This window comes from Gorilla gorilla, chromosome 9 (genome assembly GCF_029281585.2).
Source record: "Gorilla gorilla gorilla isolate KB3781 chromosome 9, NHGRI_mGorGor1-v2.1_pri, whole genome shotgun sequence".
NCBI classification, from domain to species: Eukaryota; Metazoa; Chordata; class Mammalia; order Primates; family Hominidae; genus Gorilla; species Gorilla gorilla.
The window spans coordinates 13,639,260-13,666,780 of NC_073233.2; the positions used below are offsets into that span (position 1 = coordinate 13,639,260).

General features: G+C 40.0%; 1 protein-coding gene across 2 annotated transcripts in view; it reads left to right on the forward strand.

Annotated features, from left to right (window-relative positions):
* Positions 1-27,521, forward strand: part of SYT9 (synaptotagmin 9) — a 216,791-nt gene that overhangs the window by 45,881 nt on the left and 143,389 nt on the right. For both annotated transcript variants that reach the window (XM_031007694.3, XM_031007695.3), the window contains exons 2-3: positions 5,497-5,848; positions 15,871-16,417. In XM_031007694.3, coding sequence (XP_030863554.3) covers positions 5,497-5,848; positions 15,871-16,417 — 899 coding nt within the window. The remainder of the gene's footprint in view (positions 1-5,496; positions 5,849-15,870; positions 16,418-27,521) is intronic.

Here is a 27,521-nt window from a genome sequence, read left to right on the forward strand (position 1 = left end):
GTGTCTTAGTTGTATGGTGTTTTACACCCAATCACGTAGCTGGTCCAGGCCGGACTGGCCCCTCTCTAGGCCTGTTGCTCAGCTCGCATGCTGGGACTTCCTTCCACCAGTCTTCCAACTTCAGTACAGTTTTTCCTGTACGCTGTGTTTTCTGCCTCATTTTAATCTCCTACATTCATCCTCAAGTAACTTGCTATGATAAATACATTGAAAATAATTTTTCTGACTTGTTTCGAAAGATGACTTTTTCAGCCCTCACGCTTTATTGATATCATGTTTGGGTATAGAATTCTAGTTTGAATGTAATTTTTTCTCAGAAGTTTGCAGGCATTATTCAATTATCTACGGTTTCTGGTGAAAATTCTGATGCCACTATGGTTCTAATTTCTTTGTTGTTTTTTCAAATTCATTTTGTCTCTAAAGTTTTGTGACTTTCTCTAATCTTCATGTTTTGAAATTTCACAATAATGCAATTAAGGTAGTGATATTTTATTATAGATGCTCAGTGGACCCCTATCAAGTTGTCCTTCGGTTCTAGGGGACTTTGTTTTTTTCTTTGATGACTCTCACCTTCATTCTCTCATTCTCTCTGTCCTCACTTCTGGAAAATTTAAATATTAGACCTCCTGGATAAATACTCTACATATCATATCTTTCATTTAAATTTCCCAAGTCTCTGTTTTGTTTGGTTTTGTTTTTCTCGGTCTACGTTCAGGTACCTGTTCCTTGACTTTGCTTTCTATTTAATTTTTCTTTTATTTCACCAATCACATTATTTTACTTCTAGATCAGATTGGATCTCAAGGGTGTCTTTTTCTGGTTACTGCTGCAGTCACAATTCTCACCCTTGGTTGCTGTTTTATAAATCTCGGTACATGAATTAATTTGCCTCTTGCATTACTGTAATTCCTTTCATGTCAGGGGCCATTTATTCTGATGGCTCAGCTTGGTTACCTCTTTTGAGGTGTTGATTTGCCCATTTCTTCCATGATTTTTCTTTTTTTGTCTGTTTATGTGTTCTTCCTGGCCCTTCACAGTTTAGGAAGACAACCAATTTTTCTCATCCATGTGAGTATGTAGGCTTAAATTTTTTACTTGTTGGCCAGTAATCACTGTCACTCTAATACAGGTCCACTTTTTTTTTTAATGCTTGCAGGAATCCTCTAGTATTACAGGTGTCCAGCTGGAATGTCTGCTGGGTCTAAGGTGTCATGGGTGTCTTCTATCTGGTGTGCTAGGGATGTTGCTACAGTGCATCATGTCTTATGGCTAGAGCTAATAGCCAGTAGAAGAGGTTTCTGACAAACTGGCGTGATTACAGGGCATCTATGCCACACCTTCCCTGGGAAGAATACACTCCATGCAGCTCTGGGTATAGTTTTATGCACGGTCACCCCCAAAACAGCAATACTTCTAGGGATTTGGATCAGAACTGGTTTGCCATTTGCCTCTTTTCTTCCTTGAGGGACTATCTGGCTATTACCTCAACTCTTGGATAAAAGCACTAATTATGCTATTCCTGTTCTTTAGAAAAATTATATCATGACTATTTTTAATGTCATATATTTTTTAATTTTTAAAATGAGATATACCATAAATGACAATAATATATCTCATGAACACATGTAAAAATTAATAATAAAACAAATGGTCATGTTTCTACCACCTAACTTAAGAAATAACATCTTGTGATTCTAAGCTGATGCTCCCCTCTCCATTTTTGGAGGTCATGGGTCTGAGGTGGGAAGTATGGCCTTAGTGATTCCAAAGTAGCTTTCTAGCACCTCTTTCTGAAAAAAACAAGAGAAAGGTAGAAATGTACTATCTAGAAGGCATACTCAGCTATTTCTAAACAGAAGTCTAGACAATTATGCTTGGTGTCTGATGTGGCTGTGTAGGTCACTATTGGTGTTTCCTATAGGCATTTCTCTCTGGACCACTGCTAACTCACACAGCACCTTTGTGTAAATCAGAAAAAAAGCCACTCCTGCCATTTGCCACAATTTAAAAAATAACAATATGCACAACAATCTGTAATGACTATGACTGTAACTGGTGCCCCCTAGAGTTTACAGGCCACAACGCGCACAACCATAATTCAAGGTAGACATAGCAGATGGTACAGGGTTCCTCAGATGGGCTTCATCACTTACTGAATGCCTACTGTGTGCCAGGAACTCTTTTAGATTCTTGGTAGTCAGTGTTGAGATAGACAAGATCTCTGCTCTTCTGGATCCCCCACGACTGGACTTCTGAGCAGGCTGTTTTGTGAGTGCATGAGCTGTAGTCAACTAACAGGCTGGAGTTGTTCTTAAACTGGGTCAGGGGTCCTATGGTTACTAGTTAAAGTGAGGCAGGACTTCAGTTTACTTAGCATGCTATCTATGCCAAGTGAATCCTGAGAGGTCATGTTGTACTAAGCTGATGAGTTCAGAGGTCACATGGGGTTTTTAAGTTTATGATGACCCTACATCCTAATTTTCCCTGGACAATCCTAGGTTAAGTATCTTATCCCCATGTAATTATTAATATAACCCCTTTTCTCTCCTAAAAGTGTCCTAGCTTTGGACAGTAAATTATATGATCACACAAATTACCTTTTTTTTTTTTCTGTGCCAACATCCCTTCAAAATCCTAGTGACTTAATACACTAAATATTTAGGTTTTGCTAATGGATCTGTGGATCAGCTGTAGCTTTGCCCCAGGTTGTCAGTCAAGTTTAAGTTTACTCCTTGTTTTGGACTTTAGGCTAATGCCACAAATCTCATTACGGCAGTCAGGCTGGAAGATCAGCTCTTATCTGAGAGCTCTTTTCTCATGCAGAATGTGGGAGCACAAGGGACCTTTGCTTCAAGGTGGCATGGGCCATATTCACTTGTATTTCATTGGCCAGAGCAAGTCATATGCCCAAGACCAACACTGGGGATTGGGATTTATGCTTCTCCCTTGGAGAGGAGCCCTGTGATAGGGCAGAGTGACTAATAACACAGTTATCTCATCACATTCCTAAATCCTACGGCCTCCCAGTGTGCCCCTTCTCCAGCCTTTGGTGGTGGTGGTCTCCTAGCAGTGTCTGTGTCAGGACAGAGCTGAAGTGACTAACAGAATGTAGAGAAGAAGTTTTGTCTCCATTTAGACTACAGAATGTATTAAGAGATTTCACTGCTATGTGGAGCCTATTTTGTGTTGGAGAGGGCGGGGATTGATGTTTGCAGCCTGATTATCTGGGACAGGGTTTCCTCCTTCGTGGTCCCCCAGCACTATCACCCATCACAGAAGTCTGCACCAGCATATTGTCTACTCTCCTGTGTGAGCGGTCAGAACCAGGTGGACTCTGGGGTCAATCCATGCCCTCCCCACCTCATGTTGGGCTCTGTGAGGTATAGTTCCTAGCCCCTTTTACTTTGACCCCACTGACTCCACTCCCTATCCCCCATCCCTGCCTGTTGCTCTGCACCTGGGATTTTTACTTTTTATTTTCTCTCAGTCTCCCTTCATTTGCCTGTGTTAAATGTTCAACACTAATTGGCTTTTATTTTAAAACAATTCCAGATATTCCTCAAAGTTCCCCGTTAACTGACGAATTGATGATGCCCTTTCTTATTTTCCATTGCTTATCCCATTTCTGCGGGATTTGAGGAGACAAAAGTGAAAAAGATTTGCAGAGTTACCCATATTGAAACTTCAACCCCAGTATTTTCAAACAGAGATATAATATTGTTTCAGTAGAAGGGTGAAGATTGATTGGGCGGCAAAGAGGAAATATGTTAAATCCATCAACAGTCCTGGCAGCTGGCTTTCTTTTAAGAGCAATTTTTGATAAACAGTTTTATCAATTCACAAGAATGACCAAGTACCTTCAGAGTCATATTAAAAAGCATATGGGTGGTAGTTGTTCAGCTTGGCTCAGTAGGTAAGTGACTTGCAGGAGGGGTTCCCATGCACGCTTCAGCAGAAATACAGCTTCGTCACAGATCATAGTATGTTGGCAGTGCTGTGCATAGTTGAAATTGTGAGTACTAAATGACTAATTTCTAATTTTCTCCTTCGTTAGAATATGAATCTGTGAAGACATGGCGTGCGCCTATCATGTTCCTCATTATATCTCTAGAGCTTAGCGTAGCACTTGGCATGTAGTAGGCATTCAGAAAACTTTGGTTGAAGCAATGCAAATATTAATGATGGGCAGCAGAGGCAAACCCTGGGGAGAATCCTTGGGGCTCCAGAGTGTAATGAAGCACCGTAATGACAGGCAGGGTTGTCCTTTAAAATAAGGATTTTACAGCCACCATAATGCCAGAAATGCATTCAGGTTGATGCTCAGCCTCCCTGGCTCTACTGTAGCCTGGGGCAGAAGCCTGGAGGGGGTGAACTGTTTTGAACCTTAGGGGCATAGTCACTGGATACTGAACTGCCAAGACTTGCTGATGCCATGGGGCTGTGGTCCATGATCCATGTAGCAGATGCTGTCATTACCTGCCATGTCCCCTTACCACTTCATTGTGTGCCTGTTGACCTCCACTGCAGCCTCTGCATTGATTTCAATGTGGGATTTTCCTGGCCACTGAAGCTTACTTTGTTCATCTGGGCTGCAGGTTTCAAATGATGGGAATCTAATGCCCTTTGAGAAATGCCCTCTAATTAATAACTAAAGAGAGCTAATGTGTAATACCTCGGATCCCTTGCCACTTGGGTGGGGTATATCTGAGGTGTATTAAGCCTCCATAGCAGGCTTAACCTTTACTCCCTCACTGTAGGAACTGGCTTGATAATGTACCTTTTATTGGCTTCCTTTTCTGGATCACTTCTCCTGTGTTTCCTTCTCCTTCTAAATAATGCTTTGCCCTTGAATACTTGTTTTAGGATATGCTACTGGGGAAACCCAAACTACAATATTCTATCCTGCGTCCTGAGGACTTACCACTGAGTGGGGGTTATTCTTGAAGCTGCAAAATTCACAGAAGATTTGAGCTTCATTTTGCTTAGAACCTTAAAAGTTAATAGGAAAAATAGAACCAAAAAAAGCACTCTAGTTTCTCGTATTTTAAAAAGTTGTGACTTACACAATTCCCCAATTATATTATACAGCTCTCTGAGATGACAGAATAATTGTTAAGGACATTTGAAACTGCCCTTCTCAAAAAACATTAATGATTGGTGCTGCCTGTAGGATAGAGTCTCATTTCACTTGAAGGGCATTCTGGTCCCCATGAATATATCCATTTTCTTGCCATAGCAGGCTGTTTATTGTTTCTAAACATGGCTTGCACGCTATGGTACCTCCTCTGTGTTTCTGCTCACTGGTCCTCTGGTTTGTGTATGAATTCTCATTGTCACCGCCCCGGAATTAAGTAACCCAGCCATGCGCCCCAGCATGGCCTTCCGCAGTCGGCTCCCAAGGGATGAGTGGATGAGAGGGTCATTCTGCCCACACTGTGCCATGGGTGGGCTTGAGGGGAATGACCACACTGACCTTTGATCTTTGCTTCTTTGCAGATATCTCAGTGAGCCTGCTGACCCTTGTGGTCACTGCCTGTGGTCTCGCTCTCTTTGGCGTGTCTCTCTTCGTATCTTGGAAACTCTGCTGGGTTCCGTGGCGAGAACGAGGCCTGCCCTCTGGTAGCAAAGACAACAACCAGGAGCCTCTTAACTACATGGACACAGAGACCAATGAGCAGGAGAACAGTGAGGACTTCCTAGACCCTCCCACGCCCTGCCCTGACTCCTCCATGAAGATCAGCCACACCTCCCCTGACATTCCCCTCTCCACCCAGACGGGGATCCAGGAGAACTGTGCCCATGGCGTCCGCGTGCAGCGCCAAGTCACAGAGCCAACCTCGTCGGCTCGGTCAGTAATGCCTTCTCCTTTCTGAATGCAAGGAAGGACCACCCCATTCCCCTCTCTGGCAACAATAGCACTGATTGGTCAAGGAGCCTGTGACCTTTTAGATTTCTGTTCTGTATCAGGGACATGAATATGGGAAAACTCCATGCTTCCTACGCTGAAGTTAGGTTCCTCAGCCCTTCTTGGTCTCTACTTAGTTCATAAAAATAATAGTTAACATTATTAAGACAGCATGTGTGAAGTACTCTATAAGAACTTTATATTCATATTTTATTATAGCTCACAACTTAGCATGAAATGTATACTATTATCATTCTTATTTTACAGCAGAAGAAACTTAAGTCAAGGCGATTAAATTTTTTAAAAAGCTGTATATGTAAATACCCAGGTCAGGATTTGAACCCTGGTTCAACCAACACAAGAATCTGAGCTCTTAACCACTCTTCCCTGCTGCCCTCCTACTGCTTTAGAATTTATTCCCTGGGCATCTGACCTATCCTAACAGTCACACACAGGCTCTCTTCAGACTCCGCCGTGTGGCTGGAGGTCTTTGTCCGTCTCCAGCCTTTGGAAGGCTTACAGAGTACCGATACCTAGGTCACTCTCTTTTCATTGTCTGGATGCTTTATGCTCTTCAGCAGTAGAGAAATAATATAATGCAGTGAAAAAAGATGCGGTCTCTCAAGTCAAATGAATTGGCTTTACTTACATGTGTGACATTGAACAAATTACTTAAACTCCGTATCTGTCCATTTACTCTTCTTCAAAAGAGGAGTAGATAGTACTGATTTGTAGGTGGTTTTAAGAATGAAATGATGACATGTGCTTGCACAGGTCTGGCACCTAGGAAATGTTCCAAAATGTGAGCTGCCATTTTGCTGTTAGTATTGCTATTATGGCCTCTCCCGAGGCTCAGATGTTGCACAAAAGTGTGTCTGAGGCTAAGCAGCCAGTTCTAAATCACTGGATATAAAAACTCATTTTTGATAAGATATTTCAGGAAAAGAGACTCAGGAAGCAGCTTTCTTTAGAATGAAAATATTGGCCTGAGTGATGGCCAGAGAAATAGCATGTGCTGTTATTTGGAAAGTATAAACACAATTTGGAGGTATTTTTTAAAAAATATTTACTGTTTGTTCTCCAGAAACAGAAATAAGACTTTACCCTTTTTATGTTAATCGAGTTTATACTAGAGGCTCCACTCATGCTCATTAAGTGGGATGGAATATGCCAGTTTCTAATTTGATTGTTTCAGAAACTTATTTTAGCATCATTTTCAATTCTGAATCAAAGAGCCAAATCTAAAATATGCCTCTGTGAGGAGATGGGTAGTTGTCTGCCGTTTGATTTAGAAGAAATCCTCAGATTTTATCACTAGGATTTATCTTCAGATTTAAAACTTAAATATAACTAGAGCTCTATTTGATGCTGTCATAGAGTTCATGCAATGTGTAGACTTATAATAAAATCCTTTCAGTATTTCAATAGCTAAAGCCTTTTAGATAGAGTCTCCATTGAAATTTCCATTGAAATTGTCCCCTATTTGGTTCTACTCTGCATGTAACTTTTCTGGTCTGAGTTCCTCCAATATATGGTGGTAGTACTGTGATCTTACTAGATTTGATCTGGGGACTCTGCCATAATTCTAACAAACTGATAGCAATGATGCCACTATAATTATCACAATATTTATACTGAGAAAGTATATAAATATACTGCATAGCAATAAGGATTTGCTTAAAAAATAACTGTTATCACTACTGATTTGTAGAAATTGGGTAGAAGGAAAAAAATTAAAAGGGAGAGTGAAGGAATTATCCCTGTAAAATGTACTTTGTGTTCAGATTTATTTTAGTTTTCAAGGCATGCAATTACATTATCTTTTCTGATGGCAAAAATCAGGTTTAGCAATATCTGAACTACTATAAGAAAACTACTCTTTTCTAGCTGCATTTGACCTAATACTGACACTTTGTAGTTTTATGCATTTAAAACATTCATACCTAAATTACTACTGACCTAGTTTTATGGGGTCTGTCTGGAAATATATATCCTTGTCTCAGGATCTCACCACAATAAGAGCAGTACATGGTCTTCTAATTCTTTGGGGATTGTGTTGCATCATGAGAAAATGCACACACACATACACACTTTTTGCTAACAAAAAGGAAAAAGAGAATGAAATTTCCTTTATGCCTCAAAGCATTTTTAACATTCTTCTTTAACATTTTCGATACCCATATTTGGGGAGGGGAAAGGTAAGCTTTGCTGAGAAAGCTCTGAACAGTCTGCTTTTCCAGTTACTGTTTCTTCTCTTTTCTTTCTCATTATGTTCTTTACTTTCTCCCTGCCGACACTGTCTTACTGCTTCCATCCTGCAGCCATTATCACCGTCTCAGGACAGCCATGATCACAGTCTCAGGGTTCCCAGTGCACGAAAGACACAGCCTCCATTTAAAGGTGTCTTCAGGATCCTTGTGATTGGCACAGTTTCTGTCACACCATTGACATCAAAAATCTCAACCTCACCTGGCCTCTTCGGCTTGGATGTGTTCTTGGATATGTTTGGCTGACACAGTGCCTCTTTGAAATGTCCTAAAGATGGGCTTTGTTTTATCTTCTAAGAATGTTTCTGGTCAGGATGACTTTCTGTTGTTCTTTCAAGATCAAGCATGTTCGGTGGCTAGTTTCTTCAGTGACTATTGGTACCATCCAAAATTCCTGTCAATTCTTTTTGATTTGAATGAAGTCCCTTTTGTACAGTGACTCAATATGCTGGAAATGTGGATGTTTCAATTTTCTCAGAATTTTTCAATTCCAGAACTTTATAAAGTTCTCTACTCCAAATGTATGAAAATCCCTGGATCCCCAAAATAGAAGGAACCTTGAAAGGCCATCTAATCCATTTCCTGATTCATGTCCTAAGATGAAAGTTCATCCTATTTTTCTCAAGCCTTCTCAAATGTCTTATGTAACACTTCAGTTTTTCAAAAATTTCAATTACCACACCACAAACCCCTTATCAGGTCTATTAAGGCCCTGCATTTTAATACTGCCACAGTCTGCTTCCAACAGCCTCACCTTATGGCCAGGGCCACCATGTTGCAGAACCCTAGGGGACACTTTTAACATGAACTCAGTAGGAGACTGCCTGGAAGAAGCTTGTTGTACTGCAGCTGCACTAGCCTCTCTCTTAGTTCCTTCAGCATCCCAAGCCCCTTCCTGCCTTGAGGTCTTCACACGTTGTTCCCTCAGCCAGGAATGCTTTTCCTTTTTTTGTCCTTCTTGGGACCTTTACTTCCCTTACGCCCTAGCTGAAACATCACCTTCTCAGAAAGGTCTCCCCGGCCACTCCATCTGAAGTCTGTGTTCTGTCCCCCACTCCTTCCCACTTTAATTCTCCCTCGCATTGTCTTGTTTTCATGCCTTCACAGGATTAAATTATTTTAAGTGATTCTTTATTGCTTGTACTCCCCTCTAGACTGAGTTCTGTGAGCTCAGAGACCACATCTGTTTTGTTTCTTCCTGTCTATCCAGCCCTTAGCACCACCTGGCACATGGAGGACTTTTTTCCATGAATGACTGACAGAATACATTGGTCAATATCAGGCCACTTTTCTCATGCTCTTCTGACAAGAATGACAAAGGGCCAGAAGTATAAACTGAGCAGAGCCTGTAATAATGGTGTGAGGCTGGCGGAAGGCCATTTGTCCCAGGTGTCACATTCATTAAGAGCCCCACATTAGGTTTTTGACCTTATCTCTGAATTAAGCAATCCATAGAGTTACAGAAATATGCTGACAGAATTGAAAGAGGAAGATAACCATCACACTCTAAATTTAGGTCCCATGACTGGCCACAACTCAAGTAAATAGTACACAGAAGTTGAATGTAATTATACTATGAGTAGCACATTTCTATTAAGTTATATTTTTGTGTGGTGAGAACATTGGTTCAATGTAAACATCTAAAACATAATTTTTGAATCATAGTTATTTCTTCAGATTTAAATAAACTAACTGCTTCAAAAGTGGAAGTTGCCTAGACCTATCTCAACTTCCATGAGACCCCGAAATGATATGTAAATGAGTGTTTTCTCCACTGGGATTAAATTATCAGAAACTATTATATCCACAGCATTTATATATTTACTCTAGACACAGATATCAAGCATTTGCTATGGCAAAATTCAATATTAGGTGGTGGCAATAAAGAGAGAAAAAATATATAACCCTGCCCACAAAAGACCCACAGCAAGAGCACCAATTATACACACTGAAGTGCTCAATTTGTTCTTTAGAAGATTAATCTGGAAAGAATGCATAAGATGCATGGGACAGTGGTGAAGATTGGATGTATACAGGGGCCTGTCTGAGGGCCTGAACTCAGCTAGGATCAGTGGGAATGAAAAGAGACATAAGACGTGAGCTACTGTAGAGAAAGTTTTGGTGAACAAAGGCTCATCTTAGTTATGGAGGATAAAGTATTCAAGGTTTCAAATCTGTTTAACTTTGGAGGGAGTGGGAGGAAGCAGGTCTTGCCTCAGTGTATCCACCTACCCTTGACAGCACACCTCCACTGGCCCCAAGGCCTGATGCCTGTCTCGTCATTATCTCACTTATGCTGGAAACCCTTGAATCTTCAGCCCAAGAAAGCCTCAGATTTTCACTTCCTCCTGCCCTTGTAGTCTACTAACTGTGTCTGTCCCTATCCAGGATTTCTCCTTCTTCTGTGTCTGCCTGTGGTTCAGGAAAACCCAACTCTCTCTTCTTCATGACCAGGGGAGTTTTGAAGAAAAACATCCTGTCTCCACCATTTCCATAATTCCCTGCCTTGACTTGAACATAGGAAAGAAACCAGTAACATTTCTGAAACCACAGTTTGCTTCTCTCTTTTTTCTCCTTGGATCCTGAAGCCTTGTAGACACTGGTGCCCGAGAACCAGGGAAAGGACAGGTCAGGGTTCATCTCTGAGGTGGGCCACTGCAGTGAAGGAACATATATTAGGGTGCACTTGTTCATGGCTGCACATGAAAGCCCGCGATGGAAGGGGTGTTGGGGATATGAGTGCTGGCTTGTACAGAGCCTGGACTCGGAGATGCAGTGGGTGTATGTGAGGGACTCTGGAAAAAGCTGCTGGGGCAGAAGAGCTGAAAGTCCCATTCTGCTAGAGAGGTGGGACCAAGATGCAAATGGATTTAATGTCCTTCTTGAAGTCTACGGCATCAGCTTGGAGGTGGCTAAGAATGAGGCCAAGTTAAGTAGACAAGCCCAGCTCAAGTATCATCCCCTTCATAAAAATTTCCTCAGCCAGAGGCCTTTCTCCCTGTCATCTTCTGGTGGGGGAACCATCTCATCACCCGCCTGGACAGCCGTTTCCTTCAAGATGGTGACTACATTTTGCCTCTCTGCACCTTCCACCCCATTTGACACTGCTTTGCAAATTCGAATTTGTTGAATTGCCATTACGTCCTGTCTCTTAAGATCTGATCGACATAGTTGGCTTTTCGGGTGATAGTTTAGGGACTAACCTAGAGCTGGGACTAGTTAATTCACATCTGAGGAAAGGAAAGGAGGAGAAAACCTTGTACCTCTGGGATTCTGGCCTTTCCTGAACTATGGCTGCAACTCAGCACAAGACTCAGGTTTCTCCAGGCATGAAAGTATGTTTTTGAGTTTGTTTTGGGAAATCTACTTTGCACATTTTGTTAATTATCTTTGAACTCAAGCTTTCCACAGGTTCAACTGCTATTCTTCCCACTTAGGTCTGGGGTAGCCAAGTCTAATCTTTATTTTCTCTTTGTTGTTTCTTCCATGAGAGGAAAATAGCTTTTGCCCACCCAGAGAGAGAATGGGAGGTGGAGGAAGCTGAGAGTTCCAACCCCAGCAGCCAGCTTCTCTACGACAGCATTAGGGTGTGGCTTATTAGTAGAGGAGATCATCTCTCAACTTTCCTTCTGACCCACTGTCCTTGGGGTCCACTTTTTTTCATTCATTGTGCACATTAAGTCCTGAGAACACCAAAATACGGGACTCCCCAGACCTACTCAGAGGACTGTCTGCTTCAGTCACAGATCTCTCTTTGCCAGATTCCTACATTCCCTCAATGTCGTTGTCCTTGTCAGTCAGTGGCTTTGAAATTCTAGACCCTTGCCCTGGGAGCCTCGCATTTACTGCACTCAAAACCACCTCCATTAACCATTTACAGCCACCTCACCTGGGGTGGGGCAAGCTCAGGTAATGGCTCTATATTCCGTATCTTTCCTCCCTCTTGCTTTGGGCTTGCGTTTTCTTCCCACCTCTGTTTGAGTAGCCTATGAGAACTATAGAATATTGATTTTCCATTTCCTCCACCCCCTCTTCTCCTTTACGCCCCTGGGGCAGTCTCCCTGCTCCACTTTCTTATCTTCAGCCCCCAGACCTCCAGAGGTTATACAGGGAGGTTATGAGTTACCCTGGTTCTCTGGCTCTTCTAAGCTTCTCTCTTCTACCGTGCCTCTCCCCGAACTCCAGTAAACTCTAACTCTCTTCTGAATGGAAATTGAAAGAGATTGAAAGGGAGCCCCAGGAGTGAGAACCTGTCATGCCCAGTTACAGTCTTTGCTATCTGCTTTAAGCCACTACCTTACAGTTCGATTCAACTGATTTCCCAAGAGTAAGTGTGATTCTGAATGGAAGGGAAAGTGTTGGGAATGAAATTATCATGTAAAATGTTTCAGTAGATAATAGTATTCATATCTGTGACTGGTTTTTTGTTTGCTTGTTTGGTTTTTGATTTTTGAGTTTTTTTGAGATGGAGTCTTTCTCTGTTGCCCAGACTGGAGTGTAGTGGCGTGATCTCCACTCACTGCAACCTCTGCCACCTGGGTTTAAGCAATTCTCCTGCCTCAGCCTCCCAAGTAGCTGGGACTACAGGTGTGTGCCACTATGCCTGGCTAATTTTTGTATCTTTAGTAGAGACAGGGTTTTACCATGTTGGCCAGGCTGGTCTCGAACTCCTGACCTCAAGTGATCCACCCACCTTGGCCTCCCAAAATGCTGAGATTACAGGTGTGAGCCATTGCGCCTAGCCCATAACTGTGATTTTTTTTTTTTTTTTTTTGAGATGGAGTCTCACTCTGTCGCCTAGGCTGGAGTACAGTGGCACAATCTCTACTCACTGCAAGCTCCGGCTCCCAGGTTCACGCTGTTCTCCTGCCTCAGCCTCCCAAGTAGCTGGGACTACAGGTGCCTGCCACCATGCCTGGCTACTTTTTTTGTATTTTTAGCAGAGATGGGGTTTCACTGTGTTAGCCAGGATGGTGTCGATCTCCTGACCTCGTGATCCGCCCACCTCGGCCTCCCAAAGTGCTGGGGTTACAGGCATGAGCCACTGCACCTGGCTTGTGACTGGTTTTTAAGAGGTCAGCTGTATTGGGAATTTTTGGAGGGATTCCTGTGCAATTGGGTTCTCAGGGAATGGGATCTTTCTTCAGTCTTTGAACTACATCAACAACCCCCGCCTCCCTGCTGGCAATCCACTTTGGTTAGGAAGAGCTGAGCATGTGGGACAATTTATCTTCAGATTTCATGTCTAAGAAAATGTACATGTAGAACAGAATATGTCACACTACTAAGCCAAATCCATGTATTTTAAATTAAAATTAAAACTATGGTGGCCGGGCACAGTGGCTAACGCCTGTAATCCCAGCACTTTGGGAGGCTAAGTTGGGTGGATCACATGAGGTTGGGAGTTCGAGACCAGCCTGACCAACATGGAGAAACCCTGTCTCTACTAAAAATACAAAATTAGCCAGGTGTGGTGGCGCATGCCTGTAATCCCAGCTACTTGGGAGGCTGAGGTAGGAGAATTGCTTCAACCTGGGAGGCGGAGGTTGCAGGGAGCCGAGATCGTGCCATCGCACTTCAGCCCCAGTCGACAACAGTGAGACTTCATCTAAAAAACTAAAAAACAAACAAACAAAAAACAAAACCACTATGGTAGATTTAGTCCTACAGACAAGGGTGAAGACAAAATGTTGCGTGATGAATCTAATGCCAGTACTAAGAAAATTCAAAGGGAAATTGTCATGCACAGTCTGCCCAGCAACCATCTGCGGAGCAGCAGAGTGACAGGGCCTAGGGCCGACATGAGATTATTGTCTGGGACTGGATTGTGTAGACACAGAATTGTTGGTCCACCACAGACTCATCTGGAGAAGGAGCATCCAGTGGATATTGAGGATGCACTTTTATCATGTAAACAGCACCACTTACTAGACAGTACCCAGAAGGGTGGGAACTGATGCAGGACCCAATTATGGACATTTTTTGAAGAAAAAATGTTTCTTTTCTAAAGAAAAATCAAAGAGGGAAATAGGGCTGGCCCCAGCCTATTCCGACCTCTGCTTATGGCAGGTGACTTTCTGCTGCCTCCCAGTCCTTTCTGCCCACAGAGTCCAGTAAAGTGAGACTCAAGCTCTATTCTAGCACTACATTGGTTCCACTTCTGGACAAGGGAATGATCTGGCTGCACTAGCTCAGAAAGCCAGTTTTAGATGCTTAACAGCAACTCCTGCCTTCCCTCCCCCGCCCACCCACATCATAAAATACAGAGAAACCTTAAGATTGTGGATTTCTCTAAAAGAGATTAAAATCTCCCTTCAGCAACTCTCAGATCACAAAGTTTTTGTGCATGTGGGAATGTATGTGACTGGGCTATGTCTGCTTGCTATGGACTGTGTTAGATGTGACAAGTACGAGTGACAGCTCTGTGACGGTACTCTTGTCATACCAGGTGGGTGATTAGTGATTAGGAGGCTATTTTAGGATAAAGAGGAATGCTCAGCATAACAATATGTGTGGTGACAAGGGAGAATACTTTCAAACGGGTCTGGGGGTCCCTTAATTCCATTTTTACGTCTTTATTTCATTGTCTGAAGAAAGGAAGAGAAGGGCAAATTCAAATGTTTACTCTGCCTCTCCAACTGTTTACCAATCCCTAAGAGACATCCCAGCTGTTCTCTTTCACCTTCTAGTAAAGAGGCTATTTTAATTAAGGTTGTTGAGCGAATGCATACAATACAATATAATGACTCTAAACTCTGAGCTAAAAACAACAAAAGTAACCTTAAAAACAACCTTGTATGTGATAACTACTTCTCTCAACTTGGGAAGACACACACAGATCAGACAGGCTTTAAAGAGAATTTTAGGGAAACTTCTAACCCAAACCAATACACTTACAGGGTGAAGAAGACTATACTACAGTTGCAAGTATTTAGTTTGCAAGTATCAGTATCCAACCATCTCCAGTTGAATCCCTACATGCATTTATAGTAGCTCATCTTTAATTTTTGTGCCATTAGTGTTTATTTCAGAAATAAAACCTGTCCTCTTGATCACTAATCACCCATGTGTACAGCAAAAGCACAATCCCAATTATGTCACTTCTACCTGTCAGAGCCACCACAATCCACTGCATGCAGACACATCCCAGTCATATACATTTTTGCATGAGCAAAAGCTGTGTTCTTGTGATGAAATGATTTGATTTGAACCAGTAAGAATTTATATCCTTATAAAGCTATAAGCCAGTGGCAAGAAATTCTGTGTAATTTGGAGAAAGATTCATTCTTCTTAAGGCAACACTTGGCTATTTCCATTTCAGAATGATATTATATATAAAGTTGAATAATTTTATTTTAAAAGCAGTTTGTACAAATCTTTACATTCCACCAGATGAATAAGCTTCTTTAATGGCATATTAGACAGTTTAGGAACTATATTAAACCTTTAAAGCTCTGAGGTCATGTGTTACTAGGTTCATTTCCTGATACCAAGCCTCAGTTTTGAGCTTCAAGCCTTACGGAGCAGCTTACTCACACTGATGAGCATTTTGAATTTAGGCCACACACACACAAAAAAGGCCCACAGATCTAAGCTCCTAACAAAATATAACAGTCTACCTACATCCCAGGCAAAAGTTTCTGAGAGACCCATAGCTAATAAGGTCATAACTTTGTTCTGTGTTGCTCTTCATTCAAGGCATAATTCAATCCGAAGACAACTCAACTTGTCAAACCCGGACTTCAATATCCAGCAGCTTCAAAAACAGGAACAGTTGACTGGAATTGGTAGAATTAAACCAGAGTTATATAAGCAGAGGTCATTGGATAATGATGATGGGAGACGGAGTAACAGCAAGGCTTGTGGGAAACTGAACTTCATTTTAAAATATGACTGTGACTTAGAGCAGCTCATAGTGAAGATTCACAAAGCTGTCAATTTGCCTGCCAAGGACTTTTCTGGGACTTCAGATCCTTATGTCAAGATCTATTTGCTTCCTGATCGGAAAACAAAACACCAGACTAAAGTTCACAGAAAGACCCTGAACCCTGTGTTTGATGAAGTGTTTTTATTTCCGGTTCCCTACAATGACCTTGAAGCACGGAAGCTTCACTTCTCTGTGTACGACTTTGACAGGTTCTCTCGTCATGACTTAATCGGCCAAGTGGTGGTGGATCACTTCCTAGACTTGGCTGATTTCCCCAGGGAGTGCATCCTTTGGAAGGATATCGAATATGTCACCAATGTGAGTCCAGCATTTCTTCATTTTTGTGGTGGGGGGCATCTTGGTTAGCAAGGAAACAGATTACTTACACATTATCTTGAGGACAAAGTGTAAAATTCCTGTCAATGTACATGTAGCAGTTATTTCAGAACCTCCTTGTACCTTTTCAGAAACAGGGTTTTAACAATATTGATTTTGAAGTTTCCAAGCATTATTCCATGAAAACAATATTAAAGAATAACATTCTCTCTTTTCTACTTTCAGATTCTTAGCTAGTCCCTAAGAGACAGCAGGTGTTATCTGTCCTCCGTACCACATTTTCTTTAGAGCTTTTTCAGGTTGTTTGTGCTGAATGGAACCTGACGTTCTATTAACTGTAGTCTGCAGCTAAGAGACCATTACCTGACTCTGACAGCAGTAGGTACTTACCTGTCTTCTGAGGTTGGCTCAAGAGCATTTCCCATGATTGGATCCTCAACTTCAACCCTACAAGTGGGAGTGGTTGAGAAGAGTTGGCAACACATTTTTAAATGTAAAACTCACAAAATCCAAGTTACAAGGAGGGAAGTCTGAAAAGAAACTATAGATAATGGCAAAACTAATCTATCGACAGTCACATCCAATTTAGGGCTCAGGAGAGAAGTCAAAGGTGCTATGTAGTGGTACCATACATCTATGTCTACATTTTAAACACAAGATTTCAGAGGTGATATTTCTACTCCATTTATATCCTTTTCATTATCCTGCAGAGGCGTGTTGGCATTCCAGAAATAGAAAGGAAAATTGAACATTCTTAGGTAACTCTGATATTTTAAAGCCACTTGTTTCTTTCACCTGTCCAAATTCCCTGAGATAACTTTGTTAGCTCCTCTTCCTGGATATGAGCTATTCTGAGGCCAGCGTAGCTCTCTTTCTCTGCCATGGCATCCAAATGGACCAAGCACCACCGTCCTTATTCAGCTCAGACACTGATTCAGCTGGAGTCTGGAGCCTATTTAGTGAAAGACTAATCTCTGCCTAATGACCAAATACCTGCACCAGTACCCTCTTATCCTCAGCCACTTTTATGAACTAGGGACTCACCCATGCTTTGGTTGCCCTGTGGGACACCTTCTCTCCACATGCCACAGGGTTCCAGTGCCAACTTTGTGCTGCTATCCAAATAAACAAAATGTAGCATGGGAGTCTGCTGACCTTTATCATAATGATGAGGAAAGAAAGAAAGGAGTTGGAGCTGGATAAGGTGCAGAGAATAGCAGTTGATGAAGCCAGGGTGATTTGGGATACTGGGGAAGGAATAGGTCTCTTTATCTTAAAAGATAATAATACACATAAACCCAACAATGGATGCTGGGGAAAGCAAGGATTGTCTCCCAAATCCCAATTGACAAAATCAGGAAGCAACATGAGAAGGTTTAAAGAAACAAAATGGGAAGTCTGCTTATACAAAGATACGAATGGCTCAGGCATCACCCACCACTGGGATATTTACTAAGTCTCCCTGGTTATGGGAGCTGAGACACTGCCAGCTGCAGTGAGGTGCCTTGAACTTATGTCTTATCTCAGGTATGGTAGGGAGGTGTTGGTCACACCATCTAATGAGACATCAATTTATATTTTTTGACAAATGGGTTCCATAAAATAGCTGGAGAGGTTATTAGAAAGTTCAACAAGGATCTTGCTGAGAGTTGCCTTTAGAGACTTTGTGGTGAGAGCAACGTTGACTGCGCATGGCTGATACAAATCTGGATAAGGCTGATGATCCCTGGTGGGAACGACTCCTAGGACAGGTTCCTGTGGAGCAAGAATATGGAGTGGCAGGTGATGGAGACCTTCTGGCCCTGAGATCACTGCCATTTCAACATTCTCTTGGGAGTAAGAGTTTCTTTTCCATTGTTGGAAAATCCTGGATTTCCATAGGGTTAAGGATAATGTGAAATTATTTATCAAGGAGGAAAACCAATAAAGCTACAGTCTTCAGATTTCTCAGTTGTTTCCTCAGGCAAACAATAAATCTTCTGAGCATTGATCTAAGCCTTTGGATGGCCACGGGAGAGGGTAGGTCCTGTCAATGGAATTACAGGCTATTTCATAGTCTGCCATATTATTAAATTCCATTTTAAAAAATGTTATTTGGGGTTGTGGGGTTTTTTTTGTATAGAGACTGAACATAAAGAGCTGAGATTTGCCATGATTCTCTTTTTATAATATAGAATGTGTATAATATAGTAAATGTAATAATATGGAATAATGAAGGAAAAATTAAATGAACAGGACTGAACCCACCATTTAGTTGAAGAATAGAACATTACTTCTATTGACCCTTGAATTGTCCTCTATTGCATTCCCTCTTAGTCCAGTCCTGCCAAGAGAAAACCACTATCTTTAATTTTACTTATATCATCATATAAAAATATATATGCATATATATATGACAATATGGGTTCGCGTTTTGTCTATTTTGGCATTTTATTGCTCTTCTTTGACTAGCTTTTTTTCTTTGGTCAACATTGATTATGGCATTTAATAATAGAAATAAGCAGAGCAGCTGTGGCTTATGTATCTTCATTGCTATATAATATTCCATTGTATTAATATTAATATATGACAAATTTGCATTCTTGTACTGATGACATTCAGGATGTTAGTTTTTCTGTGATTCTGAATAATATCGCAGAGATTTTTGTACACATCTTTTGGTTCACATATGCAATCATTTCTCTAGAGTATATCCCTGATAGAGGTAAGGTATACATGTGTTCAGCTTTTCTAGATAATGACAGTCTTTTTCAGTCATTTGCACATATCACAAATTGATCCTTCCACTGTTGAAATGTGATGATCCCTAGTGTTCCACTTTCTCTCCAACTCTTGCAATTGCCACACTGATTAATGTATGTGTGTGCATGTATGCAAAATGATATATTATTGGCATTTCTTCAGTTGTCCGGTTTGACCATCTTTTGATATGTTTATTGGTCATTCATGTTTTCTTTCTTGTGAAAATTCTTGTTCAGCACTTATTCTTTTGTTTTCCTTTCCTTGTTGATTCACACAGGCTTTTTAAGCAGTTGGGATGCAAATCCCTTGTTGGTTATGTGTTTTACAAACATCATCTCTCAGTTTATGGCTGTCTTTGCATTCACTTTATGGTGTCTTTGATAAATAGAGGTTATGTTTAGTGTGATAAAATGTATCAGTATTTTCCATTGTAAATTAGCGCATTTGTGTCCTACTTAAGAAGTACTTCCTTACCCTATGTCAGGAAAGATATTTCTCCTATGCTTTCTGTTAGAAATGTTAAGGTTTTGTCTTCCTCAATTATGATTTTAATCCATCTAGAATGGAAATGTTTATATAGTGTTATATAGGCATCATATATCAGTCAACTTGGGCTGCCATAACAAAATACCATAAACTGGGCAACTTAAACAATAGATATTTATTTCTTAGAGTTCTGGAGCCTGGGATATCCAAGACCAAGTTTCAGCAGATTCCATTCCTGGTGAGGCTCTCTTCCTGGCTCACCTTCTCGCTGTGCCCTCATGTGACAGAGAGAGGAAGAGAGCTCTGGTTCTAGTCTCTCTTCCTCTTCTTATAAGGATGCTAATCCTACAATGGGGGCCCCACCCTCATGACCTCATGTAAACCTGATTACCTCCCAAAAGCTTCATTTCCAAATACTGTCACAATCACACTGGGGATTAGGGTTTCAATATATAAATTGGGAGGGACAAAAACATTCTGTCCATAACATATCCATATTTATTTTTCTATATGGGCAAAAAATTTTCTGGCATATTTTCCCAATAATATGCACTGTATGCTCTGTCCTATATGGATTTCTGTATATGCACAACTTGTTTCTGGATTCTCTTTTCTATCCACTGGGATGTTTAACTATCTCTATGAATAGCACAATTTGCAAATTACTATTGTTCTATGATAAGCCTTAACATCTGGAAGGGCAAATCATCCAGCCTACCTCTATTTTAGTTCAACCTTGGCTGGTACTTGACTTTTCTCACACATTTTAGAATCACATTGCCAAGTTAAACACCCTTTCTGGTATTTGGATTTGTATGAAGTCTATTGATTAATTCATGAAAATTTTGTATCTTTTGTGATATTGAGTCTTCCTACACATGACCATAGTATATCTCTCCATTTACTTATTCTTTTACTTATTTCTTCTTTAAAGTTTTTTATTCAAAGCCTATAATTTTCTACGTTAAGATCTTGCATGTCTCTTGTTAGATTTATTGATAGGTACATTACTTTTTGTTCTTTTAAATGGTATCTTTTCTAAAATTTCATTTTCTAACTATTGCTAGTGTATAGTTAAAATTCTTTATGTTAATATATCTTCTTTTTGGCAGTCTTGTAGAACTCATTAATGCCTTTTTTTTTTTATGGCATTTTGCTCTTGTCACCCAGGCTGGAGTGCAATGGCGCAATCGAGGCTCACTGCAACCTCTGCCTTCAGGGTTCAAGTGATTCTTCTGCCTTGGCCTCCTGAGTAGCTGGAATTACAGGCGCCCACTACCACGTCTGGCTAATTTTTGTATTTTTAGTGGAGATGGGGTTTCACCATGTTGGCCAGGCTGGTCTCAAACTCCTAACCTCAGTAGATCTGCTGGCCTTGGCTTCCCAAAGTGCTGGGATTACAGGCATGAGCCACTGTGCCCGGCCTAGAACTCATTAATTCTTATAATTTGATTGTAGATTCTCCTGGATTTTCTTTGTGGATAATCAGTCATCTGTGAATTATGATAGTTTTCTTTGTTTCTTTCTAATCTGTATACCTTTTATTCTTTTTTGTTGTTATTTCATGCACAGACTAGGATTTCCAGTACAATGCTGAATAATCATTATGATAGTAGATATCTTTGACTTGTTTCTTATTTTAATTGAATGTCTTTAAATTTCCATAGAGTATGATTTTAGCTATATATATATATATATATATATATATTTTTTTTTTTTTAATGGAGTTTCACTCTTGTTGCCTAGGCTGGAGTACAATGTCATGATCTCGGCTCACCTTAACCTCTGCCTCCCGGGTTGAAGCGATTCTCCTGCCTCAGCCTCCCAAGTAGCTGGAATTAGTAGGCATGCACCACCACACCCAGCTAATTTTGTATTTTTAGTAGAGACAGGGTTTCTCCATGTTGGTCAGGCTGGTCTCGAACTCCTGACCTCAGGTGATCTGCTCGCCTCGGCCTCCCAAAGTGCTGGGATTTCAGTCGTGAGCCACCGCACCCAGCCTTAGCTATATATATTTTGTGGATATATTCATATTAAGAATGTTTTACTCTATTCAGAGTTGAGTAAGCCTTTTTATCACACGTAATTGTTTTATCGTATGCTATAATCCAGTGAGGTCTTTTTTTACTCCTTTAATCTGCTATTTTGGTCAATTACATTGATTGATTTTCCAATTTTGAGCCAATCTTATATTCCTAGAGTGATCCACACTGATCTTGATATAGTACATTTTCTTTACACTGCTGAGTTCAGTTTGCTAATATTTCATTTAGCATTTTATTGCTTCTGTGCTCATGAGTGATGCATGTAATATACTGTCTTGTACTGTCCTTGTCTGGCTTGGAATCGAGGTAATTCTTGCTTTATAAAGTTAGTTTGGAGCATTATTTTGGATGCCTGCTATTTGTTCCTGCCCAGTGTCCCTGAAGGCTTTGGGGTTTTTGTGTATCTTTCTTCAAACTGGAAGAATGCCCCTAGTATCTGACTTCTCCTTAGGTTCAGACAATGAGAAAGGGAGGAGAGTGGGGTCAGGATATTCATTCCCCTATTTCTTCTTTTTTTCTTTTTCTTTTCTTCTTTTTCTTTTTCTTTTTTCTTTTTTTTTTTTTTTTTTTTTTTTGAGACTGAGTCTTGCTTTGTTGTCCAGGGCTATTTCTTGAGGTATCTGTAGCTGGCAATAACTTTCAACTGAAAGCCACAGCTCCAGAATATGCCTTTATTTTGCTTTTATTCTTAAAAGATTGTCTGGGAATAGCAATTTGGGAGCACAAAACTGAGTTACTTTGATTTTGGCATTATAAAACTATCATTTCATTGTCTTCTGACCTCCAATTGTTTTTGAGAAGTCGACATTTGGTCTAATATTTATTCCTTTGTATAGGAATAAAACAGTAATTACCACAGACCCCATAAAACTAGATCAGTGGTAATTTAGGTATGAATGTTTTAAATGCATAACAATGCAAATTGTCAGTATTAAGTCAAATGCAGCTAGAAAGAGTAGTTTTCTTATGGTAGTGCAAGTTTGTATTAATGGTTAGAAACTGGCTGAGGGGAGTTTTGTTTCTTTTTTACACAAAGCAAGTCTAAGACAGGCATGATGTTGGGGATAATATCTGTTTAATAAGCAGGGGAGAAGTTCCATGTTGTTTATCCTTTAACGATGTGACTCTCAGGCTCTGCAGTCCTCTGAATGCCAGAAGCTAAGCCACCAGAGACTCACATTTACCTCCATTCAAGCTCCAGCTCCAGAGTTTACTTACCTCTGTGGATTAATGCTTTCTTGTTGTTTCTGTCCACTGAAAAATTCTCTTTCTGGTCCGTCAGCTCTGCTACACATTAAGAAGAATTTTTTAATCTAGTATTTTTACCTGAAGGAGTTTCTGTGAGTATTCAAACCTATTGCAAGAAACACTGCTATATTGCTCAAAGCTTATTTTTAAAAAGCTGTTTCGCTTATACTAACTGAATAGTAATCTGTGTATTATATATTTGTCTTTCAATTGAGTAGAACTTTAGAGGTCCTTCAATCTGGCAGATGAAGCTGAGATGAATGGCCATTAGGAGATTCAGCTGAGGTTTCATAGCTGAATAATAGCCAAATCAAAATTAAGAGCAAGTTTTTTAAATAACCATTTCAGTCTGTGCAGGAAAAGGTGGCTCAAAATGATCATATACACTGGTTTACTTCTCCTTCCCCTCTTTACCTGGCTAACTCCCACTAAGCTCTTAAATCCCAGCTTATGTGCCATTTCCTCAGAGAACTCTTTTTCTGAGCCCTGGACTAGTGTAGGTTTTTCTGGCATTTGTTTCCATGACACTCTGTATTTCTATCATTACTCATGCTTCTTTTGTGTATTTGTTCAATTTTCTTTCTATAAGTGCAAAACCCAAATTTGGTTTGCTTCCTACTGGGTGCTCAACCTCTAGAATGGTGTCTGAAAGTTAGATATTTAATAAGCGCTTGCTGCATAAGGTGAAACTCCTTATGAGGGACTAATTTGTTGAGTCTCTAGGGACTGATTGAGTTGGAGGCTATTATGCAGAACTGAACTCATAAACTAATCTTTTTAAAAAAATTCTTTGTTTCTCCAAGGAGAGTGTGAGTTTTATAAATGTTGGCACTCAAATAAAAATTAATCCTCATGCTTTCCTATGAAAGAACAAAACGGCAATTATTGAGTGTAAAAATGATGGTGTAATTAAACCTCTCAACTACTGAAGCCAGATCAATAATAGTACAATACATCTTTGTGAGGATTTTATCAGTCAGCAAGAGAGAAGACAGCATCAAGGGGGAAGGTCAAAATTTCGGAGAGTATGAGTCCAGTGTTCTGGGTTAATGTTGTATGTCAGGACGATCCTCTTGGCATTTTTAGTATACCCCACTTACTAGTGGCTTTCTGAAAAAGTAGGCATTAAGCACTTCAGGAATCTCTTTCTTGGTGGTTGGCTTAGAAACTTGTTCGGAGACTGTCTCTGGGAGCTATGATCACCTCAGTTAGACTCTGATTTGGAGAAGATGCCACAGTTCTCATGTAATGACAGTAGAAGTAATGAATTTCCCTCTATGCCAATACAGATTCCAGTTCAGAAAAGGCAAGGACACAGTTTACAACCGCATAGACTTTCTTTTAATGTTAAGAACTTAAAACTCTTATTTCAGCAAGGTTTGTTATTTTGTAGTGACTGATTTGGAGACTTTCCTATTCTGTCTCCCAAAGGCCTGGGGCCATTCACAGACCTGATGGAGGTGGACACCTGGAACCACCCAGGCAGGGGGAATATAAATATTCAGGGAAGTCCAGAGTGCTTGCTCTTCATAGTTGAATACAAATGGGGCAGGCAGGCTCTGTGATTGAAGATATTTATTAATTTGAATCCCTTTTCATTTCATTGTACCATAAGTCATAAGTGATTATTATATTGATGCAACACAAGTGAGCCCCAAAACTGGGGCTTAGCCCAGGAGAGTTCTTGGCTTCACCCAGGAAATAATTCAAGGGCAAGTCAGTAATGTTTGACAGCAGTCTTTTATTGAACAGTACTGCTCCATGCAGAGCAGGGGTAACTCATAGGCAGTGTGCCCAGAGTCAGCAATGTATGAGCTGTTGGCAACTGAATATATACCCGGTTATACCCACTTCCAATTACATACAAATTAAAGGGCGGGTTAATGCAAATAGAGGGGTGGGTTATTTAGGACTTTCTAGGAAAGGGGCAGTAACTTCTGAGTCATTGCCATGGAAAGGTGGTAACTTCTGTGTTGTTGCCATGGCATTTGTAAACTGTCATGGTGCTGGTAGGAGTGTATGATGTAAATGAGCAATGAGGGCAGCTAGGGATCACTTTCCTTGCTATCTGCTGGCTCTTGCTGGTTCCTTCACTTCATCGCAGTGGGAAATAAGTCCTGCTTGTGTCCTACCTCCGTATGATTTTAAGGTTGTGTTACATTCGGTGGTGTCCTGGTGGATGCTTAACAACTCGTTGTGGGGCAGGGATGGGGGAAGGAAGGGGACCTGATTTTAGCATTTGGTGATTCCTGGGTTGTAAATACTCCCAGCAGGGCTGATTTCAAGTTGCCAATGTGACATCACTGAAAGCAGAGTTGGCAAGAGATGCTCACCCACAATTGACTCCCCAAGCTGCTGCCAGCTTATAGGAGCCAGCTCCAGGACACCACTACACGTAGTGCTAAAAATGCAAAAAGGACCGGCTGCTTAACTGATCCTAAGGGACAAGCAACTCGAAAAACACCACAGAAAGCCATGGTTTCCAGCTGCCAAGAGGGAAGCCAGGTTCCTTTTATAATGTGGGTGAAGTCTGGATACCACTAGGGTCTACTGAGCTGTATCTTTATGAGAGTCCACTGAATCTCACCCTATCATTTTTCCCACTTGTGATCCCTCAGACATGTTATCCCCTTGATGTCTAGATTATTCAGAGGGAGTGAAAAGTGGCAGCACTGTAGAACAGCACAACTGAAGGAAGGGATTGATGAAGCTACAGGTCTCTGACAAAGAGACTTTAATAGCTTTTATTCTAGTGAGGGTGCCAGGACAAAGTGTTTGGTTTTTTTAGTAAAATATATACCATCAAGATATGAACCACCAATATATTAGCCAATATGTAAACATCAGTCAATCCAGAATTTAGCTGAAGAAAGAGAACATTATCAGTCTCTTTGAAGCTTCCTATGTGCCGCTCCTCCAAATCCCCCTAAGAGATTATCTGTATACTGAATTTTATATGTATAATTCCCTGTTTTTAAAAATCATTTTACCACTTAAGAATAGGCTATTCAGTTTTGCCTATTGTTGAAATTTATGTGAAAGATATTATATTGTGTCTGTTCTTCTGCAAACTGTTATGTTCAATATTATGTGTATTAAAATAATTTATGTTCATGTACATAACTAGTTCTTTTTTGTTGTTTTGCAGCATGATTTTAGCATTCCATATTATATGGTCTACAACAATTTATCTTTCTTCTGTCAATGGTTATTTGAATTAATTTTAAGTTTTTTTCTATTTCAGAAAATGCTGCTATTAATCTTTCTTGTATATGTCTCCTGGTAAATACATGCAAGAATTTCTCTAAAGTATATACCTAGGAATGGAGTTGCTAGGTTGAAGTAAATTGTATCTCTAAGAAGTTTGACCACTTACAATCCCACTAGCAGTATTTGAGACCATCTTAGACTATGTTTTCTCTAACACTTGGACTTGCTATACACTATAATTCTAATAATTTGACCACAGATTCTTTTGAGTTTTGTACATTGACAATAATACTATGCATGAATAAGGACAATTTTGTTTCTTCTTTCTTTTTTAATTATTTTGCTTGCTCTCCCTACCTCATCTTTTTTGCTTGTTTTATTACATTTATTACAATCACCAATACAAATGCCAGTGGAGTAAACCTTGGTTTGTTTCTGTTCTTGAAAAAAATGCTTTGATTATTCATCACTAAGTAGGACATTGGCTATAGACTTTTTGAAAACCTGAATGGATATTGAATTTTATCAGTTGATTTTCTGTATCTATTGAGAGAATCATGTGTTTTGTTCCTTTTATCTTTTAAAGTAATAAATTATATTGCTATATTTTATACTTTTTATGAAAACTTGTATTTCTGAGATAAATCCAACTTGTTCACAATGTGTTGCTTTTTTATATACATGGATATACATGAATGTGTGTGTGTATGTGTGTGTGTGTTCAGCTATTTGGTTTGCTAATACTTTAAAAATTTTGTGACTAAACTTGTGAGTGAGATCAAACTGTGATTTTTTTTTTCTCTCTTCATCTGCATTTTATTATTAAAGGTGTACAAGCCTTAAAAATGAGTTATGGCACATTATCTCTTTTCCTAGTCTCTTAAAGATTTTGTGTCATTTTGTGTATGATTGAAATAATCTTTTCTGTCAATGTTTAGTAGAACTTTCTAGTATAACTTTCTGGGTCAGATATTTACTTTAGGGGAAATTAATTCAATTTATTTGATGATTATAATACCAAATTATTTTTTATTTCATTGAGAATTGATTTTGGTGATTTAGATTTTTCTAGAAATTTGCTTATTTCATCTATGTTTTGAATGTATTGTCTTAAAGTTCTTCATAATTTTTGCTTAACTTCTTATTTCTGCCTTATTTCTGGTTATGTCCTTATTCTCATTTCTAATATAGATTATTTATCCCTGTTCACTTTCTCATTGATCAGTGTCGCTGGAGTTTATCAGTCTTATTGGCCTTTTCAAATAACCAACTTTTAATTCTATTAATTCTGTTTAATTTTTGTTTTCCATTATTTTTCCTGTATGATTTTCTTTCTTTTTTCTTTAGTTTATTCA